The 20583-nt window shown below is 42.9% G+C and overlaps 1 protein-coding gene across 5 annotated transcripts in view; it reads right to left on the bottom strand.

The window, feature by feature from the left end:
* Positions 1–585: 585 nt before the first annotated feature.
* Setd2 (SET domain containing 2, histone lysine methyltransferase) overlaps positions 586–20583 on the bottom strand; it is an 89380-nt gene continuing 69382 nt past the window's right edge. For 3 of the 5 annotated variants that reach the window (XM_031344031.1, XM_031344029.1, XM_031344030.1), the window contains exons 16-21: positions 19952–20086; positions 16785–16924; positions 14753–14864; positions 3889–3969; positions 1672–1773; positions 1222–1383 (exon numbers count right to left, since the gene is read on the bottom strand). In XM_031344031.1, the coding sequence (XP_031199891.1) occupies positions 1222–1383; positions 1672–1773; positions 3889–3969; positions 14753–14864; positions 16785–16924; positions 19952–20086 (732 nt within the window). Of the gene's footprint in view, positions 1384–1671; positions 1774–3888; positions 3970–8451; positions 8504–14752; positions 14865–16784; positions 16925–19951; positions 20087–20583 lie in introns of those variants that run through there. The other 2 variants (XM_031344028.1, XM_031344032.1) reach the window with 2 other exon arrangements.

The raw sequence follows: 20583 nt of genomic DNA, 5'->3' as shown, positions 1-20583 counted from the left end.
TTAAAGTTACAAAGTAAAGAAGGCTAGATTATTAGTCCATAGTGTCTCTGAAATGCTCAGTACTGGCAGAAGGTGCTCCGATTTCTGCCAGGCCTCAACCTAGCCTTGTTTTGCAAAGCAAAATCACATTCCTGAGGCATCTAGAATATACACACTCTCACCCTATGCTGGTGCCCACACCCCATCCACAGCCTCCTTTGCTGCTTTCCCTCTTGTCCAGGCCTAGTGTCAAGTAACAAAGCAAGAAGCTCGGACCCAAACATTGAATGAACACTCCTGTGGGATGGGAGAAGTGAAGTCTGAAGGCAAAAATGGTCCAATAACATTCTCCAGCCAAGAGAGAAGACATTTGGCTTTTCTTTTGATTGACCTAACCGAATTAAAACAAGCTAGTGGCAATGAGGTCTCAGGACAGACATCTCTGGTCTGGAATGACTATAAATTGTCTCAACTGAGCTCAGCCTCAAGAACAAAACTTATAATAAAATGAAGTAGAAAGGTCAATCTTGGCCTCCACACACCAGGGCCACTACATCTTTTCACATCAACACAACACAAACTTGATTAAGTTTGAGGGAACACACATTCCAAGTTCTTTAATTGATTTTATTTTTTACATAAAAAGTTCAGTAAAAATTGGATAAAGTAAAGTGATCTTAAGCAGTAAATCAATCTTATCAACATAGCACAAGGCTGGCCAAAACCACAAGGCAGCCTGCTTTGGAATATTTACATGATAACAAATTAAACCTTGCAGGAGAATTTATACTATCCTTACAAAGTCTTTCCATGATTCCAGCACATAGATGCTAACAGCAAACAAAAACTGAACAAAACCCAGGAAAAACAAACAAATTATTTTCAATATATTCACATATACATTAAAATATAATACATATCGTCAGGGTAAAGGATCTTGGGGGAGGGTGCGCATGGGTCTGTGCGCTGACAGCACCGCCAAGGGGGAGACCCAGATTTGAGAATGGGGTCACGTGGCCAAGGTCTTCCCTAGGCTACTGCCTCTGATGGCCTGGAACTCTTACACCAACAGCTCACAACTAGGGCTCATCTGGAGACAGAGCTCACTTTTGCAGCTTCCAGCTGACACCTGCAGGTGCTCAGGATGGTGGGTCATCATATCAGTAGCACAGGCCTGGCCATGGTGTGGGGCAGAAGCCATGGGATTCATCCTTTCTGCTCATACTCCACTCTGGCCTGAGGTCACTCTAGTTCAGTGTCCTCTTTAGGTTTGTAAACAGCCCCGAACTTCTGCATGTACTTCTTGATGTACTCCTTGGTTTTGTGTTTCACGTTCTCATTGCATTCCAGATCCTCGGGGTTCTTACAGTACTTCAGCTCCTTATTCATAACTCCATGAGTCAGCTGTTCAGGGCACAGAAGGAGAGACCACAGATACCATCAGAGGGACAATGATTTGACAGGGAGGACAGGCTTGGAATTAAAGGGTGGATTGGGGCAAGTTGGTACAGGACACAGGAGAAACCCAGCTTTCAAAGTCTCTTAGATCCTTTCCTACCTCTGAACCTTGCCTCACACTCCTGGGCCCCAAGCCTTGGCACCTGCCACATGAATCATACTTCCTGATGGAGAGTATCTTTGAAGGTACGTAGCTTGCTAAGAACACCAATAGACCAGAAGTATGGGAGGTACCTTTCGAGCAAGGTGCTTGAAATCTTCAGTGGTGGTGATCCTGCCCACCTTGCAGTCAGGTTTCCGGTAAGGATTCAGGCACTGGACAATGAACTGAGACATCTGCAGAGAAGGTAGGAGACATGCTGCTCAAATGTGCAGATGGGATCATTACGAAAGCAATAAGCATAGCCAGCCATCCCCATTTCCTCCCTCAGCTGCTGGTCTAGGCCAACAATGCTAGGAAGCCAGTGAGACGCAAACAGTGTGATCCCGGCCCATCCCTGAAAGGAAAAGAGCTCCTTAGCCAGACCTCACTGAGAAAGGCAGCTGCAGGCACCAGCAACACGGTTCCGGCTGGCGGTAGCCTCCAGTTTTACAAAAGTAAAATCAAATGTTGCCAAGGTCATTGTGCTAAAGGCTGAAATCTATAATAAGTATTAAGCCACATGGGCTTCTCCATCATAAACGGAGATTCTCATGGCCAGGGCTACAGCTCAGTTGGCAGGGTGCTTGTCTAGCAGTGTGTACTCCTATGAAGTTAGTGGCTAGGTTCTCCTACCCTGGAGGCAAGGCAGGGCAGACAGGTATTCTTGAGTTAACAGAGGCTCTGCAACCCTAGAATCTCCAGGAAGGCATTTTGCCCTTAAAGGTTACTTGAAGCCTGTAAGTATCACACCGACCATAACCACCAAAAACATATGGACTCGTGGGTAACAGCCAGAAGGATGATCCAGGGCAGGGCTCTTCAATCTGCCGTCTCCAATGCCCTCTTCTGGGCTACTTCTGTAAGGTTTGTCCTACCCACTAACTCTTTTAGCTGTTAGGATCAAGACCAAGCAATTATGGTATAAGGTCACAGAGGAAAAGGAAGAAGGAAGATAGAAGTCACTGACAGCTACTTCAAGGAAGTCCCCCTAACAGGGCAGGGCCTCTCCATCCCTAAAAATTCGTGACCCTGTTATGCGTACATAAGCTTTTTGAACTGACTTTTTTTGTTCAACTGCCACAGCTGGCAGGGGTAACCTCTTACTCAAAGGATGTACTGTGATTGCCTGGCCTCTGCATTTCCCTCCTTAGCCATTGTCTGATTGTTCTTAGCTTCAAATCAGGGGTTCCCCTAAACCTCAACACAAAGCACTACACGAAAGGGCACAATACTGTGCCTTAGATTCCATACCCATCATGTGACCAGTGCTCAAGACTTTGGGAAAGAGGTGACACTTTCTTGTTTCTGTTCATTCTTGTGCTACACATTTATCTTCCTGAGCCATCTGACCAGTTCCTACCCTAGATTCTAGAGCCGTTCGTGATATTCTAAGCACTGGTCTCCAATGCTGTCACGGCCCACTTTTCACACAGCTGCCATTCTTCACAGGTCTGTTATGAACCCTCTCAAATTTTTTTTGGGGGGCGGGGGCGGGTTTCGAGACAGGGTTTCTCTGTGTAGCCCTGGCTGTCCTGGCACTCACTCTGTAGACCAGGCTGGCCTCCAACTCAGAAATCCGCCTGCCTCTGCCTCTCAAGTGCTGGGATTAAAGGTGTGCTCCACCACCGCCCAGCATGTTATGAAGCCTTTCAATGAATGAAGTCTAGAGTTTAGAATCTAGGGGCTGGTGAGATGGCTTAGTGGACAAAGATATCACCGAGCTGGATGGTATGAGTCTGATTCCCATGGCCTCCACACGTGTCATGGCACCTCTCTTCCAACTTTTAGTGTCCTGACAGGTGGAGACAGACACTCAGAGGATGGAGTGAGCAGCTACCAGGAGACAGCACAGGAGAGAACTACAGTTTGATCAGAGGACCTGAGACTCAACTTAAAGTTCTGATCTTAAAAGTTTCTCTAAGAACAACAATCTCAGTCTTGTTTCTCTCAAAGGCTGTTGTATCAGATAACCAGAGTGCTTACTAGTTGTAAAGGGACATACCAATGTGCCATCATAAACAACTACATGGTCAAACCATGTAAATAAGGAAGCACACGATACTGCAATACGCCTAATAATGTATACAGCTTCCTGTTGTCCGAGACAGCAAACATGTTGGCAGATGAACGCCTCTCAGGCCAGTGGGAGACAGTTATGGAATTCTTTACAGGTAAAGCAGCACTTTGGGCCAAGAGATACAAGCTAAACCAATTCCAGACAAGACAAGACAGCTGCACACATTTAGGCAAGACACAAAGAGCTCCCAGCAAGCCAGAGGACTGTGCTGTCCACACCTTCCAAGCCTTACCTCTTTTCTGAATACTTCTTTGCTTTTCTTTGCCAGCTCACTGGAGGTGTCTGCTTCTGCTGTCTTGGGCTTTTTTGATGTCTAGAAAGAGAAACACAACAGTGCTGACATGAGGTGTCAGTTTGGTGATACCCGACTGTTCCAGAACTCGCATGTCTTTCCCCTAGTAGTGCTAGCCTGACCAAAGGACAAGGTCTGAGGCTCCTTAGCTAATGGTTTCAAATCAACCACCTGTCTCTGGCCTCCTTATAAGCCTAGCTCCATTCTCCACCTTTCATGTAGCTAAAGCTCCATCCTTCATGTAGCTATGCATCTCGAGTTGTTTCATAGGTGTTCACCCTGCAGGATGTGCACTATCTACACTCAAAGTAACCTAACCTTTGAAATCTCTGACATGCTGGCATTCAAGAACAAAGCTAAGGGCTCCACTCTGAAGATCCTTGGTACTTCCATCTTTCCTTCCATCGTGGAGCTGCCTAGACTACACATGACAGTCTCGACACAAGGAACAAAAGACCCTGTCTTAAAAGAGCTCCAAATAAACAAAAAACTAAGGCGTTCTGTATGACACTGGCAGGAGACATAGCACGGGAGCCATTCACATCAGGGAACAGGTGAGTAGATGCTAAGACCACTAATACCCTTTTCCCAAAGTGGCAAGATGATGATCAATTCAGAAATACACCAATCTAGCAATGCCAGGAGAGGACACCAAATTCCTCTAACCAGGTAAGACCAAGAGGTCATGAGCTATCAGCCCCAGCATACAGTCCTGTGCACACAACTCGAATGCCCTTCCCATGGGAAAATAATTATGAACATTCCTCTTGGAATACAAATTGTCATGCTCTAGGAATATCAGTTACAGTGTTTCTAATAAAAAAGAAAGATTTGTTTACACACATCCAAGTTTACACCTAGAGTTGTAGCTGCTCAGCTTAGGGCCAACAGGTTTTTGTTTTTGTTTTTTTGTTTTTCGAGACAGGGTTTCTCTGTGTAGCCCTGGCTGTCCTGGAACTTACTCTGAAGACCAGGCTGGCCTCGAACTCAGAAATCCAACTGCCTCTGCCTCTCAAGAGCTAGGATTAAAGGTGTGCGCCACCACCGCCCAGCCAACAGGGTTTCTCTATATAGCCCTGGCTGTCTTGGAACTGGATGTATAGACTAGGCAGAGATCATAGAAATCCACTTACCTCTGCCTCCTAAGATTAAAGGGGTGTGTGTGTGTGTGTGTGTGTGTGTGTGTGTGTGTGTGTGTGTGTGTGTGTGTATTGAGTGTTGGTACCCACAGAGGCCAGAGGCATCAGATTCCCTCGGAGCTAGACTTGGATGTGACCCATTCAATGTGCTTGCTTCTGGAAAATGACTCAGGTCCACTGCAGGACAGTTAAGTGCTCTTAACCAGTAAGCCTTCTCTCTAAGCCCTGTCCACATGTTCACTAGGGGTTTAGAGTAATGCAGTTTTTAACACCCAAGCTCCATGCCACAGCTCTGTCTCACCTGTGTCTGCACATAGTACAAAGGCTCTGTGTTGAGGAAGGCCTGCAAGTCCCTCTACTTACACTTGCTTCAGAAAAAAGCGGCTTTTGGATTGCCCTGAGCTGATTAGTTTGAAAGGCTTTACATATATATTTGCCATTTCTCTCCTCTCCTCTCCTCTCCTCTCCTCTGTCTATATGGGAGGTGGGGCTGAGGGAGTAAATAGACACACACACCATTTTTTCCTGGGGAAAAAGTGAACCAAAACCCATAAGAAACTCTATTTTCTATTTTGATTTGGAATCTTTTTTTCTTTTGGACAGGTCCAAATTTTGCAGTTCCTTTTGCCTCAGGTTCCTGAACACTGTGCCACCCAGCTTGCCTTGAGACTGATTAGTCTCCCCTGTAGTATGCATACATATATCACTCAGTAAAATAGCAGGTAGCCAGAAATCCAGAATTATCTGACTATATGAGCACCGTGGCTTACACCTGTACTACCAGCACTTGAGAAGCTGAGGCAAGAGGATAGCTCCAAGTAACTTCAAGGTCAGCCTAGGCTACACAGTAAGCTTTAGTAGTACAGACGATAGAGTGAGCCCAGCCTTTAAGACAAACAAATTGTATTTAAGGCAAGAAGCAAGCATATCCCCAGATGTTCTCTTATAGATCTCAGAAATGAGTAGGAATACACAAAATGCCTTCAAATGTGACGACATCACTAGGACTCTGATTCTAGGGGAGAGGCAGGGGATGGGGAGGGGAGGGGAGGGGAGGAGGAGAGAGAAGGAGAGGAAGGAAGGGAGAAAGGAAGAGAGGGAAAGGAGAAGAAGGGAGGGAAGAAGGGAGTGAGTGAGGAGGAGGAGGGGCTGGAAAGATGGCTCTACCGTTAAGAATATGGACTGCTCTTCCAAAGAACCCAGGTTTGATTCCCAGCACCCACATAGCAGCCCACAAACATTTGTTAACCCAGTGCCAGAACATCAGATACCCTCTTCTGGCTATACAAGTCCTAGGCACACAAGTGGTGCACAGACATACAAAGCAGGCAAAACACTCATACACATAAAATAAAAAAAGAAAGCTAAAGAAATTCAATGCACTATAGTCACTTTCTAACTCAATCCAACTTGGCAAGACTGGGAGAGCCTTAAAAACACAGTGATAAAGCACAGTGCAATGCTCATGTGCTTTTGATGCTAAGCAGCTGGGGCGGAGAGAGAATGTGTTCAAATGAAGGATGCCAGAAACAGCTCCACTAGATATTTTAGCATTTCCAACAATAGACTTCTATTGCCTATGAAACATTCTTTAGCACCAGAAAAGACAGGCTGCCGGGCGGTGGTGGCGCACGCCTTTAATCCCAGCACTTGGGAGGCAGAGGCAGGGGGATTTCTGGTCCTGGTCTACAGAGTGAGTTCCAGGACAGCCAGGGCTACACACAGAAACCGTCTCGAAAAACCAAAAGGGGGCACGGGGGTGGGTGGGTGGGGGACATCAGACTGGACTGAATGGCCCTCAACTCATGCTAGGTTAGGGCACACATGAAAGGTTAGAGAAAGCAGCCTCACTAACGTTTGCGAAAAGAAAACCACTAGACTATGGTGAAGACTCACACATAAAAAACAGTTTGCCTTCTCCTGAATTTGGGGCATATGATACATGAAGTCAGTGGATAATGTCGGTGGGAGCCTATGTAAGTGACAGTCAGATGAATACACAGAAAAAAATGAGCAGGAGAAAGGACTTGGGAGAAACCCAGCCCTTGCTGTGTTTAGAAGCTGGTCCTGCTGTCTGCCTTCATCTGGGATACATCTGACTTCCCAGGAAGTCCTGTTTGGACATGAGAAGAGGTAAGCTCTCAGCAGTGCCCCAACACTGGGACTCTGAATTCATCTGCAGTCACTACTAGATGGCTTTAAACCTACTGTGTGGCTCCGGTGCTCACAAAGAAAATGAATGATATGACAAAAAGAGTTTGTTCCTTATAAGACACACAGACACAATTAAGTCAAAAGCCTCTGTGCCTTTTAAGGGGGGGAGAGGGCTCTGAAAAGTATTCACCTATCTTTCCTCTCTCATGAATTTAGTTAAATCCTCTTTAGAATATAAAATATAAAAGATGACTTGGGGGGCAGTGAGCAGGATGTAAAGTGAAAATAAAAAAAAAAGATTACTTAATGAGAAACTGTGCGTTAGGTGGCAGAATGGATCTAGAAGTAGAAGCAGAGTCATCAGGAATATGCATCCAAGTTCAACCTCAGCTCTAACACTCTAACAGACAGACAGACAGACAGACACACGCGCGCGCGCGCGCACACACACACACACACACACACACACACACACACACGCACACGCACACGCACACGCACACACACATGGCTGCACATTCCATTAACTACCAAGAAAGTCCTTGAGAACACAGGAACTTGCCACACAATTGCCACCACTCTCAGAAACACCAAAATAGCACTCCACAGATGCTTCTAGAGAAAGCTGCTGCTTTTGCTTCTTAATTTGTTTAAAAAAAAAAAAAAAAAATTCAGGGGCAGGGAATGGCAGAAAGGGGGCTCTAACCAAATTCTAGCAACAGTCTTTCAGAGGAAAACAGACAACCACTGGACCTACAGTTCTTTAAGCCAATCCTAGGAACCAGTGGTCTCTACCCACACACCTCACCTAATACTAGGAACCAGTGGTCTCTACCCACATACCTCACCTACAAGCAAGGCAGGCCCAGATAAGCAACCATGCTAACTGAGTGACTTCCTCTATGGAGACTGACATTCTTGTTTCTGACAATCCTTCAAATATGAGTTTTGGGTTCCTTTTTCATTAGTGATATTGTATGAAACCATGTTCCAAATTATTCCAACTCTAAAAACAAAACAGGATCAACAACTGAAGCCTCTTGGCTGTAGATCCTACCATCTGCAACTTTTTTATAACACAGGACGGGGGAACCTTGAGATGAATGTTAATCCAGAAGGCAGAAGTAAGTACACTGCTCTCTCTCACTTGCGCAAGCAGTCAACATAGTTCGCTCCTGAGGTCTCAAAAAAGATTTGACTTAACACTCACCACATGATGGATGATGGAAGAGAGTACAAGATGGTCAAGAGTAGGGAACACACTGGAGGGAAACAGAGAAGGAAGGCTCTAATAGGTGCTCAGTCTAATCACCAAAAGCTTTTACTACCACCCAGCACTTTCCAGAACTCTGTGCCCACTGTTACACCTTCCCCTAGTTTGTTGTAGCATACATTCTCTGTGAGTACCAGAGCCACACAATAAGCTTAATGCAGATCAACTCAAAGCCCCAGTTTGGGTGTCAAACATATTCCTAGTCTGAATCCTGCAGGAAGCCCAAACAGCTTGTTGGGAACAAGCAAAAGAAATGTATTCTAGGAACCAACACCTATCCCACTTGTCCAAATTTTAATTGTCTGCTAACCAGTAAAGAATACAGAAATTGCTGATTCTGTTATCTAAACCAAGATGTGTAAATTATAAAATATACAACCAATTGTTTGTTACGCCCTATTAACCACATGCAGCTGACCTGTCACTTTATCACTGAGCTCTGGGCCTCATGTCTAGGAGTATAAACTAAGTAAGGACCCTGATGCCAGGTGCCCTGACGCAGCCCAGTCTCCACTGGTGCTCCTTTGCTTAACCCATAATATCAAAATACAGTTGGATAACACTGCAGTTTCCTCCAGCTCCCCCATCACTTTATGTTCCCATTTTTAAAGAATTTTGTACAATCTCCCTTTTAGGGATATGGTTCAGGTGCCAAACTAGCTGTCTCCCTGAGCGGTCACAAAATAAAGCTTTCATTTTTAGGCTTCTATATCTGAAGTGAGTTTTCTTGGCTTCTACCCTGAACTACCAACAAGCTCAAACTCTACAATATTTGTCATATTTTCTGTAGCTCTCTCCTCCATTAAGGATACTTAACTGAATAATGGGGCCTTCTCCACCTATACTAAACTAAATAACACTGGGTCATTTTTGTTTATCTTCTTAGTTTGCTTAACCTTTTCTGTAGTCTTGGTTTTTTCATTTTGTTTTGTTTTGTCATCACATAGCCTTGGCTGGTCTGGAACTTGATGTGAGACCAGGCTGGCCTCAAATTCATAGAGCTTATCTCTACCTCCTCATCGTTGGAATTAAAGGGGTGTAGTACCATAGCCAACCTGGTGTGCTGAACTTTAACAACATATCTCAAGATAACACTGCACTCTCATCTGTCACAATTTCAAACAAGCCGGTTTCACTAGAGACACATATATTTGATTGTTTGATTCCTCTGCATCAAGCATATGTCCTAGTTCCCAAATACCTGCTGGAGGTTAATCACATCTGCAGACCTAGACAATTTTGCCATTTGGCATGATTTTTCCTAAGTGAGCAACTCTAACAGGAACCCACAGCCAAGTCTACTCTTCGGTTTCTATCTTGTTCAGTATTTCATATATACCCAAATTCTTACTATTCCAGATTTTTGACTATTTGCAATTTGATTTTTATGATTTTACATAACCTGTCTCATGCTCAGACTTTAATTGTACAGGTAAATCACTATTCCTGTGACATCTCCGCTATATATTCTTAAGAGATGACTACTGAGCACCTCAAAGCACCTGGCACAAACTTCAACTCAGCAGTGTTCTAAGTTGAACTTTGAGGAAGAAGACCCAGTTTCAGCTGTCTTTCAATCTCTTTGTATCACACAAGGTTTGTGAATCCACCAAAACTTGCTACTGCTACCTGCAACAAAAGTTGCAGATGGTAGGATGCAAGGTATGGCTCTGAAGGGCTTATAATCTAAATCAAGACACCAAGGGAAAACAAATGTAACTAAAGGTATGAAGACTTTCCTCTAAGTGCCCTTCTCCTGTCTACACACATGCTAGGTAGATGAACACAACTGTAACATGCTAAGAGAGATACACTGAAGTAGTTTCTAGCTATCCAATCTAGACGAAGGCCTGTTCAGAGATTACAGTCTGAAAAAGATCCAAAGACTGACCACCCCAAACCTTTGCCCTTATGCTCCAGGGAAAGAGTGGCTGAAAGATCACAGAGCACTTGTCCTTTCATCCACTTTGTCTGAACAACGTGGTTAACAGAGCCCAGAAAGCTCTAGTCTAGAGTTTACACTAGAAACACAAGAAGACATAAAGCTGATGGGTCAGAGACTAAGACAGCTGGGTGTGGTGGTACATATCTCTAATCTCAGGAACCAAGCAGGCAGAAGCAAGCCACATGTCTGTGGACCGGAGACCTGTATGCTCTACACACTAAATTCTAAGACAGCCCTGTCTTAAAACAAAACAAAAGCAAACTTTTATAACAGAAACATACTTCAAACTTGAAAACCCACTGGATGAATTTAGCTTATCATAAATAGCAGCATCAGTAATCTTTAAAGAGAAGACAACAGGAACTATGCAAACTGAAAACAAAAAGAAAATGAGAGATTCAGTGGCCTGTGAAAAATCCAGCAGTCTAGCAACATGTATACAAGTGAGACTTGCAGAGAAAATACAGCATGGTACCAAAACAGACAAGAAAAAATAATGGCTAGATACTTGCAGGTTTGATGAGCATTATCAATACAGGTTCATAATAGTGCAATCAATCCCAAGAGTTACACACAAAGAAAGCTGAAGTATATAGCAATAAAGCTATTGAAAATCAAATGGAAAAGAAATATGAGAAAAAACAAAGAAATACATCTTTCTCATCAATAATTATAAGCAGGGTGTGGTAACATACACCTGTTATCAGAATTCAGGGAACACAGGCAGCAGGACCACATCAAGTTCAAGACCAGGCTACAGAGCAAGACTCTGAACAAAACAAAATGAAACAAAAAAGAATAATTATCTTTAAGAACTGAAAAGTAAGCCAGGTACACGTCTTTAATTCCAGAACTCAGGAGGCAGAAGCAGATGGACTCTGTGAGTTAGAGGCCAGCCTGGTCTACACAACCAGTACCAAGACAGATAGGACTTTGTAGAAAGACCCCGTCTCAAAAAAAAAGGGGTGGGATGGGGGTGAGGGTTAGGGTGGGGGTTCGAGGGGGATAGGGAAAAGTACCAATTTAGAGTTCTATATCCAGGTATCCAGGGGACTAGGGAAATAGCTCATTGGTTAAAAGCATTGGCTGCTCCTGCAGAGGAACTGGGTTTAATTCCCAGCACCTTCATGGTGGCTCATAATCATGTGTGATTCCAGTTCCTGGGAGATCTGACACCTTCCTTTGGCCTTGTGGTATACAAAAAACATACAGGCAGGTAAAACTTCTATATGAATAGGATACGATAAAATAGAATTCTATACCTAGTGACAATACCCTTCAAAAAAGAGCCTGGATCTGGAGGTTTCCTACAAAGCTAAACATGTCCCTACCAAGGAACGTAATTCAGCAACTATGTTCCTTGGTGTGTACCCACAGACATGGAAGCTGGAAGCACACGGAGGTGTCCTTCAGCATCAGGTAAGCAGTGGTGCAATCACAAGATGGAGCATTAGCATGCAGCACCACACCTGGCCTACTCAATATTTTTTAAAGGGATAAGTTTTGTTTTGTTTTTCTGAGACAGGGTTTCTGTGTGTAGCCCTGGCTGTCCTGGAACTCACTCTGTAGACCAGGCTGGCCTAGAACTCAGAAATCTGCCTGCATCTGCCTCCCAGGTGCTGGGATTAAAGGTGTGTGCCACCACTGCCCAGCAAGATTTTTTTCTTTTTCCAGACAAAGCAAGCTCAAAAACTTCATCACCAGTAGATCTGAAATACTAAAGAAAATTCTTCAAGATAAAAGAAAAGGATTCTAAAGGAGTGGTGGTACCCAAGTAGCCAGACTGCTCTACAAACTGAGTTCCAGACAGCCAGGGCTATACAGAGAGACCATGTCTCAAAACCAACCAAACAAATCACAGATGGAAACAAAATTCTACACCAAAGAATGAATTACTGGAAACGCTAAATAGTTGATAAAAACAGGACCTCCCTAAATAAAGGTTTAATTTTTTTTTTAATCCTACCACTATCCTACCACTAACAGTTTAAAATGAAATGTAGTGATGTATTTTGGGCTTCACTAACATATGAGAAAATAAATGAAGATGCATAATGAACAGTTACACTCCCAGAAAAGGGAAGTGATATTGCAATTATCTCAGGAATGTGGTATAGTGAAAGATGGAAACCTGTTTGTTGTGAGATAATTTGCATATTATAAATCTCAAAGTTGTAGATCTCAGGATCCCTTTGTATTCTTTTTTTTTTTTTTTTTGGTTTTTCGAGACAGGGTTTCTCTGTGTAGCCCTGGCTGTCCTCGATCCTTTGTATTCTTAAAATACCAAAGCTCTCCCAAAGCTTTGTTCATATGGAAGATATCTAACAAATGAGAAATTAAGGTCATTTGACCTAGTAACATATGCCCATAAATGCAGTGTGTGGGAGGCAGAAGCACAGAGATCTCTGCCTACAAAGAGTTCCAGGCCAGCCAGGGTCACAACATGAGATGCCTGTCAAACACATAGTCCAGTAATCAAGACATTTCCTAGAAAAGTTAAGGACACATAAGAGGAATGGATCTAACTCCTACATGCCTTCCATTCTCGCTGGTTTTCTTCTTTCTCCCCCTTTCTACCTGTCCTTAAGAACTTAAGTGCCTCCTTTTATGTCTTAAGAAAAAGAAAACTAAAATCCTCAGGCTTTTTTTTTTTTTTTTTGGTTTTTCAAGACAGGGTTTCTCTGTATAGCTCTGGTTGGCCTCGAACTCAGAAATCCACCTGCCTCTGCCTCCCAAGTGCTGGGATTAAAGGCGGGTGCCACCACTGCCCGGCAATCCTCAGGTTTTAAAACACACAGAATGTCTGCTGATTTAAGTAACATCCTTGGAGATAATTTAGTCTTACTGATAAATAAGGATAATTCCTTATTGTAAGCAAGTACTTTGTTTTACATTTAAACCACCTCAGTAACTGTAACCTCTTCAGTAACTGTATCAGAGGAAGAAATGAAGACTAAAATTTCCTGTTTTCTTTTTTCTAGCATTTCCATAGTACCTTTGGCCTTATAGCTTAAATAAACAAGAAAGTTTGATTCTCTTTGAGAATCACAAGGTACCCCTTTTGTTATTATTATTTGTTAATTTATGTGGGTGCACACGTGCCACAGTATGCACATGAAAGGCAGAGGCAACTTGTGATTGTTAGTTCTTTCCTCCCAGCGTGTGTCCCAGGACTCTAACAGACCATCTGCTTTGGACGGAAGAGCCTCAAGCTGCTGAGCCCCCTGACTAGCACTAGCTGCTTCTTTGTTGTCTCCATTCAGACAGGGTCTTGCTGTATAGTTAAGGCTGGCCTCAAATTTGCAATCCTACTTAATAATGACAGGTGTGAACCACTCCCGGCTCCTTCTGGTGAGGTTCATTCATCATTTACCTGTGTTTATGATATGTGTTTGAATATGGGCATACCACACACGCAATGGTTTTGATTTTTGTTTCTTGAGGCAGGGCCTCTCTTATCATTTCTTTCCAGTAAGTATGCTGTGTACTCTAGCCTAGGTGGCCCAGGCAACTCTCCTGTTTCTTGTCTCCCCATCATACTGTAGGACTGCTGAGGGACCTGAACTTAGGTCATCAGGCCTGTGCAGCCAGTCCTTCATCCACTACGAATGACATCTCCATGACACCTCTGATGAGTTTTAACATCACCAGTTTAAATTCATTCCAGATCTAACCAATCTCAAAACAACAGTGTCCACCATAGTATTCAATTTAAAGAGTCAAAACAAGCAGAATGTTGGCACATGCCTGTAACCCCAACACTGGGACATCAAGATCACTGCGTAGAGGATAGCCTGGGCTTCAAAACATAAAGTACAAATAAAAAACCACGTTCATAGCTATCAAGAAGAAAAGAGCTAATATACTAAAAAGTTATATATGAGTACTGGAGCATGATTGTCAATGTGCATCTGAGTGAATGTCTAAAAATGGTCTTTCTTTCTGTTTGACCTCAATCTCTCCTCTGATATAGCAAAACATTTTGCCCTTTTTAAAAAAATTTCATACGCACTGGTATTTTGCCTGCATGTATGACTGTGTAAAGGTCTCAGATCACCAGAGATTGGAGTTACAGACAGTTGTAACCTGCCACATAGAACTGGAAGTTGAACCTGGGTCCTCTGGTAGAAAAGCCAGTGCTCTTAACTGCTGAGCCATCTCTCCAGCTCTGAACTTTGACATATTTTTTCCAAAGAAAGAGAAAAAAAACCCAAGAACTGTATGGTTACTAACTTCACTAAATGAAAGGACACAGCTGCTCCAATGATGAGGACACATAAGAGCTACACTCACCTTCATGGGGTTTTCATCATATGTCGGTGTTCCTAGGTCCATTTCAGCTTCGTGCTCAAGGCTGGCATCATCTCCTGGGCTTTCCCAAGTAGGAGGATCCCACTGAGTCTGTCTAGAAGAAGGTAAGAACAGCCAAGCTGTCATGGGTTAAAAAAAAAAAAAAAACAAGACAGCCCTGGCATAGAGTTTAAAAGACTTAATATGCAACAGGACATAGTAAGTCAGAACTGTACGACTGAGATATATTCTCATAACTTCCCCTCAGCAATGGCTCTAGCATGTATATATATTTAAAATTTAATGTGTATGAGTACACTGTAGCTATCTTCAGACACACCAGAAGAGGGCATCAGATCCCATTACAGATGGTTGGGAGCCACCATGTTGTTGCTGGGAATTGAACTCAGGACCTCTGGAAGAGCACTCAGTGCTCTTAACCGCTGAGCCATCTCTCCAGCCCGAGATATATTCTTTTTTTTTTTGGGGAGGGGGGGGTTATTTTTCAAGACTGGGTTTCTGCGTGTAGCCCTGGCTGTCCTGGAACTCACTCTGTAGGCCAGGCTGGCCTCGAACCGAGATATATTCTTAACATTATTTAATCTCATCAAACATTTGAAGGCAATTATCTTGTAATGCTAGCTAGGTATTGACAACAGTAAGAAAAACATAGCGTCTGCTTTTCAAATGGTTCAGTGTACTAGATATATCCTGGGTTTAACCACTACACCTATTGTGTACTTGAAGCAAAATTAAAAAGAAAATTTTTTTTAAAAGACAAAGGTTCACTATATAGCCCTAGCTATATAGCCCTGGCTGTCCTGAAACCCTCTAAGTAGACAACCTGCCTCTATTTCCTTTCCAAGTGCTGGGATTGAAGGCATGTACCACCACACCTGGCTTGAGTTTTTTTTTTTTTAAGCTAGACTTGTAGTAGGATATTCATAGCCAAGACTCCAAAGTCAGCTATCACAGAGAACCATGAAGGTGATAGTTAAAATGGTAAAACTCGAGCTGTGGGGATAGCTTGGTGAATAAATTCACTTTTCAAACAAGCCTAATAACCTGAATTCAGTCCTGCAACTCACATTAAAAACAAAACAGAACAGAACAGAACAAAACAAAACAACCAAACAAAAAACCAAAACAAAACAGGTGCAGGGCTGTAGAGATAGCTCAGCGACTGAGAGCACTCATTGCTCTTCCAGAGGCTCCAGGTTCAATGCCCAGGACCCACATGGCAACTCACAGCTGTCTGTAACCCCAGTGTTCACACAGATACACATGCAGACAAAACACCAATGCACATAAAACAAAATTTAAAACAAAAACAAAAACCAAACCTCATCCAAGTTGTCCTCTGACATCTTCATGTATGACAGTACACTGGGTATGCATATGTACACATGTACATATACACACTCTAAATAAATGCAATGAGGTAGATATACCAAAGTTTAAAGTCTGGCAAGCCCTTTCAGATGTGACTCTGAAGCTGGGCATGGGAGTACACATTTCTAGTCCCAGCACTTGAGAGACAGAGAGGAAGATCAGGCATTCAAAGTCAGCCTGGGCTCCACGAATCCATCTCAAAAAGGAACAAAGGGCACCCACAGGGAGATGGCTCAGTTGGCAAAGTATTCAGGGCATAAGCAAGAGAACCTGAGTTCAATTGGATGAAACCTCATAAAAAACTGGTCTGTGCCACGCTGTAATACCAGCACTGGGAAAAGGCAGATGCACACCTGGAGCTTGATGACGCCCAAGAAACCTAATCAGCAAGACTCAAATGCAAACAAAACACAGCGGATGACTCCTGAGCAATACTACCATAGACTGACCTTGAGTGGCTGTGCTTGTATACACCCCCTCAAACCCGTGACCTGGCACCACGCCTACTTCCTTACCCACGTGGGATTCTAGAAACTCAGCAGCCCAACTTTAGTCAGTGAGAAGCAAATAAAGATCAAATTCATGCTGGCAGCATAACTGACCAAGTAAAATCAGATGTGAGCTATCCAGTGAGACCTCTTACCTCGTGATTACATGGTAGTAATACATCTTCCCTTCAGGATCTCGGGCTGTCTTCCAGTTGGGAGGTAAAACAATCGTTTTTGGTTTTGGAGGGGAAGGGGGTGGCAGATCCAGTAGATTATTTGTTACAACCATTTCAGGCTAAAAAATATATAAATACATTTTTGATCACTATATTTCTTTCAATAGGTAATAGGGCAAAATACCTACTTAAGCAATAAAACAAGTATACATCTAATTTCCCTCAAAAAGGATAAAGGAAAGGTAAACTATGGGAAATAACAAGACAATACATATGAAGACTCTAGGGACCTTCCCAAGCAACGACTGTGGGAATCACATTATTAAAAATATCTAACGACCCATCATTTAGATCAACATCTACCAGCTTCAATACAAACCAACCAACTAGCAATGACAAAAATGGCATATAAAACTCCATATTAGAGCTCAGTGGCTAAAAGCACTTGTTTTTCTTGTAGAAAAACAGGGTTTGATGCCTAGTCCCCACATAGTTGCTAACAACTTTCCGGTTCCAGGGGATCCAATGCCATCTTGCAGTCTCTGTGGTTCTAGACACAGACATACATAAACAGACCTGGAAAGCAGGATTTAACATTTAACCTACTGCGCTTTTTAGAAATACTTAATCACTACGACTGACCAAAGTGTTTCCCTAAAATTCATGTATTGAAGCCCTAATGCCAATGTGACCTTAGTGGGAGACAGAGAGAGCCTTTACAGAGTTAATTAAGATTTAATGAGGTCAAAAGCACCCATGGAAAAAAACCATGACGAGGGGGAGGGAGGTGCACGCCTTTAATCCCAGCACTTGGGAGGCAGAGGCAGGCGGATTTCTGAGTTCGAGGCTAACCTGGCCAACAGAGTGAGTTCCAGGACAGCCAGGGCTACACAGAGAAACCCTGTCTCCAAAAACCGAAAACCAAAAAACACATAATGAGAGAGGAAGCTTACAGAGGAGTGTGTGCTGCAGTCAATACAGCTGGAAGGAGCTGGACACCCTGAAGAGTGCTTTGACACACACATGGTGATGTAGGGTTTGGGATCTGCCTGGCTACTTTTAGGCATGGTTCCAGTACTTCTCATTAAGCTAATGAATATCCTGTTCAACTGTATGCTGAAAGTATGTGATCTGCTCTTTCCTTTGGCTCTTATAGGGGATCAGAGTTATGATGTTGCCTGGAGTCTCAGAGATTTTGAACTTTTAAACAGTGTTGAAAAGATAGGACTTTGGAAGTTAGACTGAATGCATATTTGTACTGTGATATGACAACAAGACTATGAGGGTCAGAGAGTGGAATGTGGTGTTTGAATAAGAATAGATCCTACAAATTCATATATTTGGGGCTGGAGAGATGGCTCAGCCATTAAGAGCACTGACTGCTCTTCTGAAGGTCCTGAGTTCAAATCCCAGCAACCACATGGTGGCTCACAACCATCCGTAATGAGATCTGACACCCTCTTCTGGTATGTCTGAAGACAGCTACAGTGTACTTAATATGATGATAAATAAATCTTAAAAAATAAAAATGAAAATTAAAAAAATTAATATTCAAAAAAATTCATACATTTGAATGCTTAGTCACCAGGGAGTGACACTGTTAGGAAGGATTAGGTATGGCCTTAAAGTGTAATAGAGTCTCCAATTAAATGCTTTCATTTACAAGCGTTATCTTGCCAAACAAAAACAAAAACAGGCTGAACAGCGGTGGCTCACACCTTTAATCCTGGCACTCTGGAAGGCAGAGGCAGGTATGTCTCTAAGATCAAGACCAGTTTCATCTAAGTTTTGAGTTCCAGGACAGCCAAGGTTACACAGAGAAATCATGTATCCAAATACCCCACCCCCTGCCAAGAGGAGGAGGAGGAGGAGGAGGAGGAGGAGGAGGAGATCTGCCTTCCCTTGGTCATGGTGTCTTCATAGCAATGGACTGGAGACTAAGATGGTGCCCATACTCTCCCTTCTTAGAATGTCAAGTGTATAACCAGAGAGGCCACTTACAGCCTTCACATGCCACCTCACAGGCTCATTAGAGCTCATTCCCCACTGTTCACATACAGCATTTAACTATCTTCACTACTTTTCCTGCTTCTTCAAAGTGGTGGCGCACGCCTTTAATCCCAGCACTTGGGAGGCAGAGGCAGGCGGATTTCTGAGTTCAAGGCCAGCCTGGTCTACAGAGTGAGTTCCAGGACAGCCAGGGCTACACAGAGAAACCCTGTCTCAAAAAAACAAAAACGAAGACGAAAAAGAAAACCGTGATATTTTACCAAGATTTTACCATATCCTTCTATATGCATTTCAGGCTAATATTATACAACATGCAAAGTGAAGTGTATTACAAAATTCTACATCCCTAACCTAGTCTATTAGATATCATATTTTGGTACTAAGTAAATACAAATATGTACTGGGGGGGAGGCATGTGACATATGTGAGTGAGGGACATGTATGCCACCACAGGGCAGAGACATTAAAGAAGACAACTTTGTTAATTAGTTCACCCCTTCCACCTTTACAGAAGTCTGGGGCTCAAACTTGGGCTGCCAAGCCTGTACAGCAAGGACATTATGAAGTTACCTCACTGGGAACAAAATTAGTTCTTGGCTGTCCTTCAATTCACTTATGTAGTCCAGGCTGGTCTTGAACCCATGATCATCCCATCCTGCCTTCTAAGTCCTGGGAATACTGCCATAGATACCATCATTCCCTGCCTTGTGTCTAGAAAAATTATTACTTCAAAAGTTAATAAGATATAAATATATAAGATTATTCAAGGTTAATAATAAAAAAGACCCTATCAATATATGTGGTAGCAATTTCACAGAATGTGTGAAACTTCATGGTAACCAGGTAAAATAAGTGGCCACATAAATGACAAAAAATATTGGAAAAAAAATTTTTTTTGTAGGGCCAGAGAGATAGCTCAGGAGTTAAGAGCAACGACTGCTGTTCCAAAGTTCCCAAGTTCAATCCCAGCACCCACACGGTAGCTCACAACCATTCGTAAAGGGATCTTTCAGTATGTCTGAAGATAGCTACAGTGTACTGCTCATATACATAAATCTTTAAAAAAAAGTTAATTTTTCTTTTTTGTAAAGACATATACAGCCAATGAGAGAGTTAACAAGTAAAATATTTCTTACTGGTTGTAAGGACTGAGGCTGCCCTGCTGCAACTATTGAAGTCACGGCTGCAGTTGGCTGTACCACCACTCCTTGTGGGTGAGCTGTGAAAATCTGCTGTCCCTGGATATATTGAAGACTTGGCTGGGCATAACTCTAGAAGACAAAACAAAGTTATAACTTATATTTCTCTGGATCATATTATGTGAAACACTACCTGACTTCCAATATGACACAAGCTTTAAAAAGGTACTTCTTATATGTATATTTTAGTTCAAAGATATACAGCACTTTTGTTTCAAACATGAAACTTTTTGGTTTTCTGTTTGTTTGGTTTTTGGGATAAGAGTCTCATCATGTAGCTCTGGCTAGCCTTGAACTCACAGACATTCTCCTGCCTCTGCCTTCTGAGTGCTGGGATTAAAGATGTGTATCATCAAATAACTCATTTACTTCAATCTCACATCAATGCATTGGGTACACAAGTAAATACAAAAACACTTCTTTTTTATTCATAGAAACTGTCTAGTCGGGTGGTGGTGGCGCACGCCTTTAATCCCAGCACTTGAGAGGCAGAGACAGGCAGATTCTGAGTACGGGGCCAGCCTGGTCTATAGAGTGAGTTCCAGGACAGCCAGGGCTGTACAGAGAAA

This window comes from Mastomys coucha, unplaced genomic scaffold (assembly GCF_008632895.1).
Source record: "Mastomys coucha isolate ucsf_1 unplaced genomic scaffold, UCSF_Mcou_1 pScaffold23, whole genome shotgun sequence".
NCBI classification, from domain to species: Eukaryota; Metazoa; Chordata; class Mammalia; order Rodentia; family Muridae; genus Mastomys; species Mastomys coucha.
Note: the sequence above shows the minus strand (reverse complement) of the source record. Positions and strands in the feature narration are given on the sequence as shown.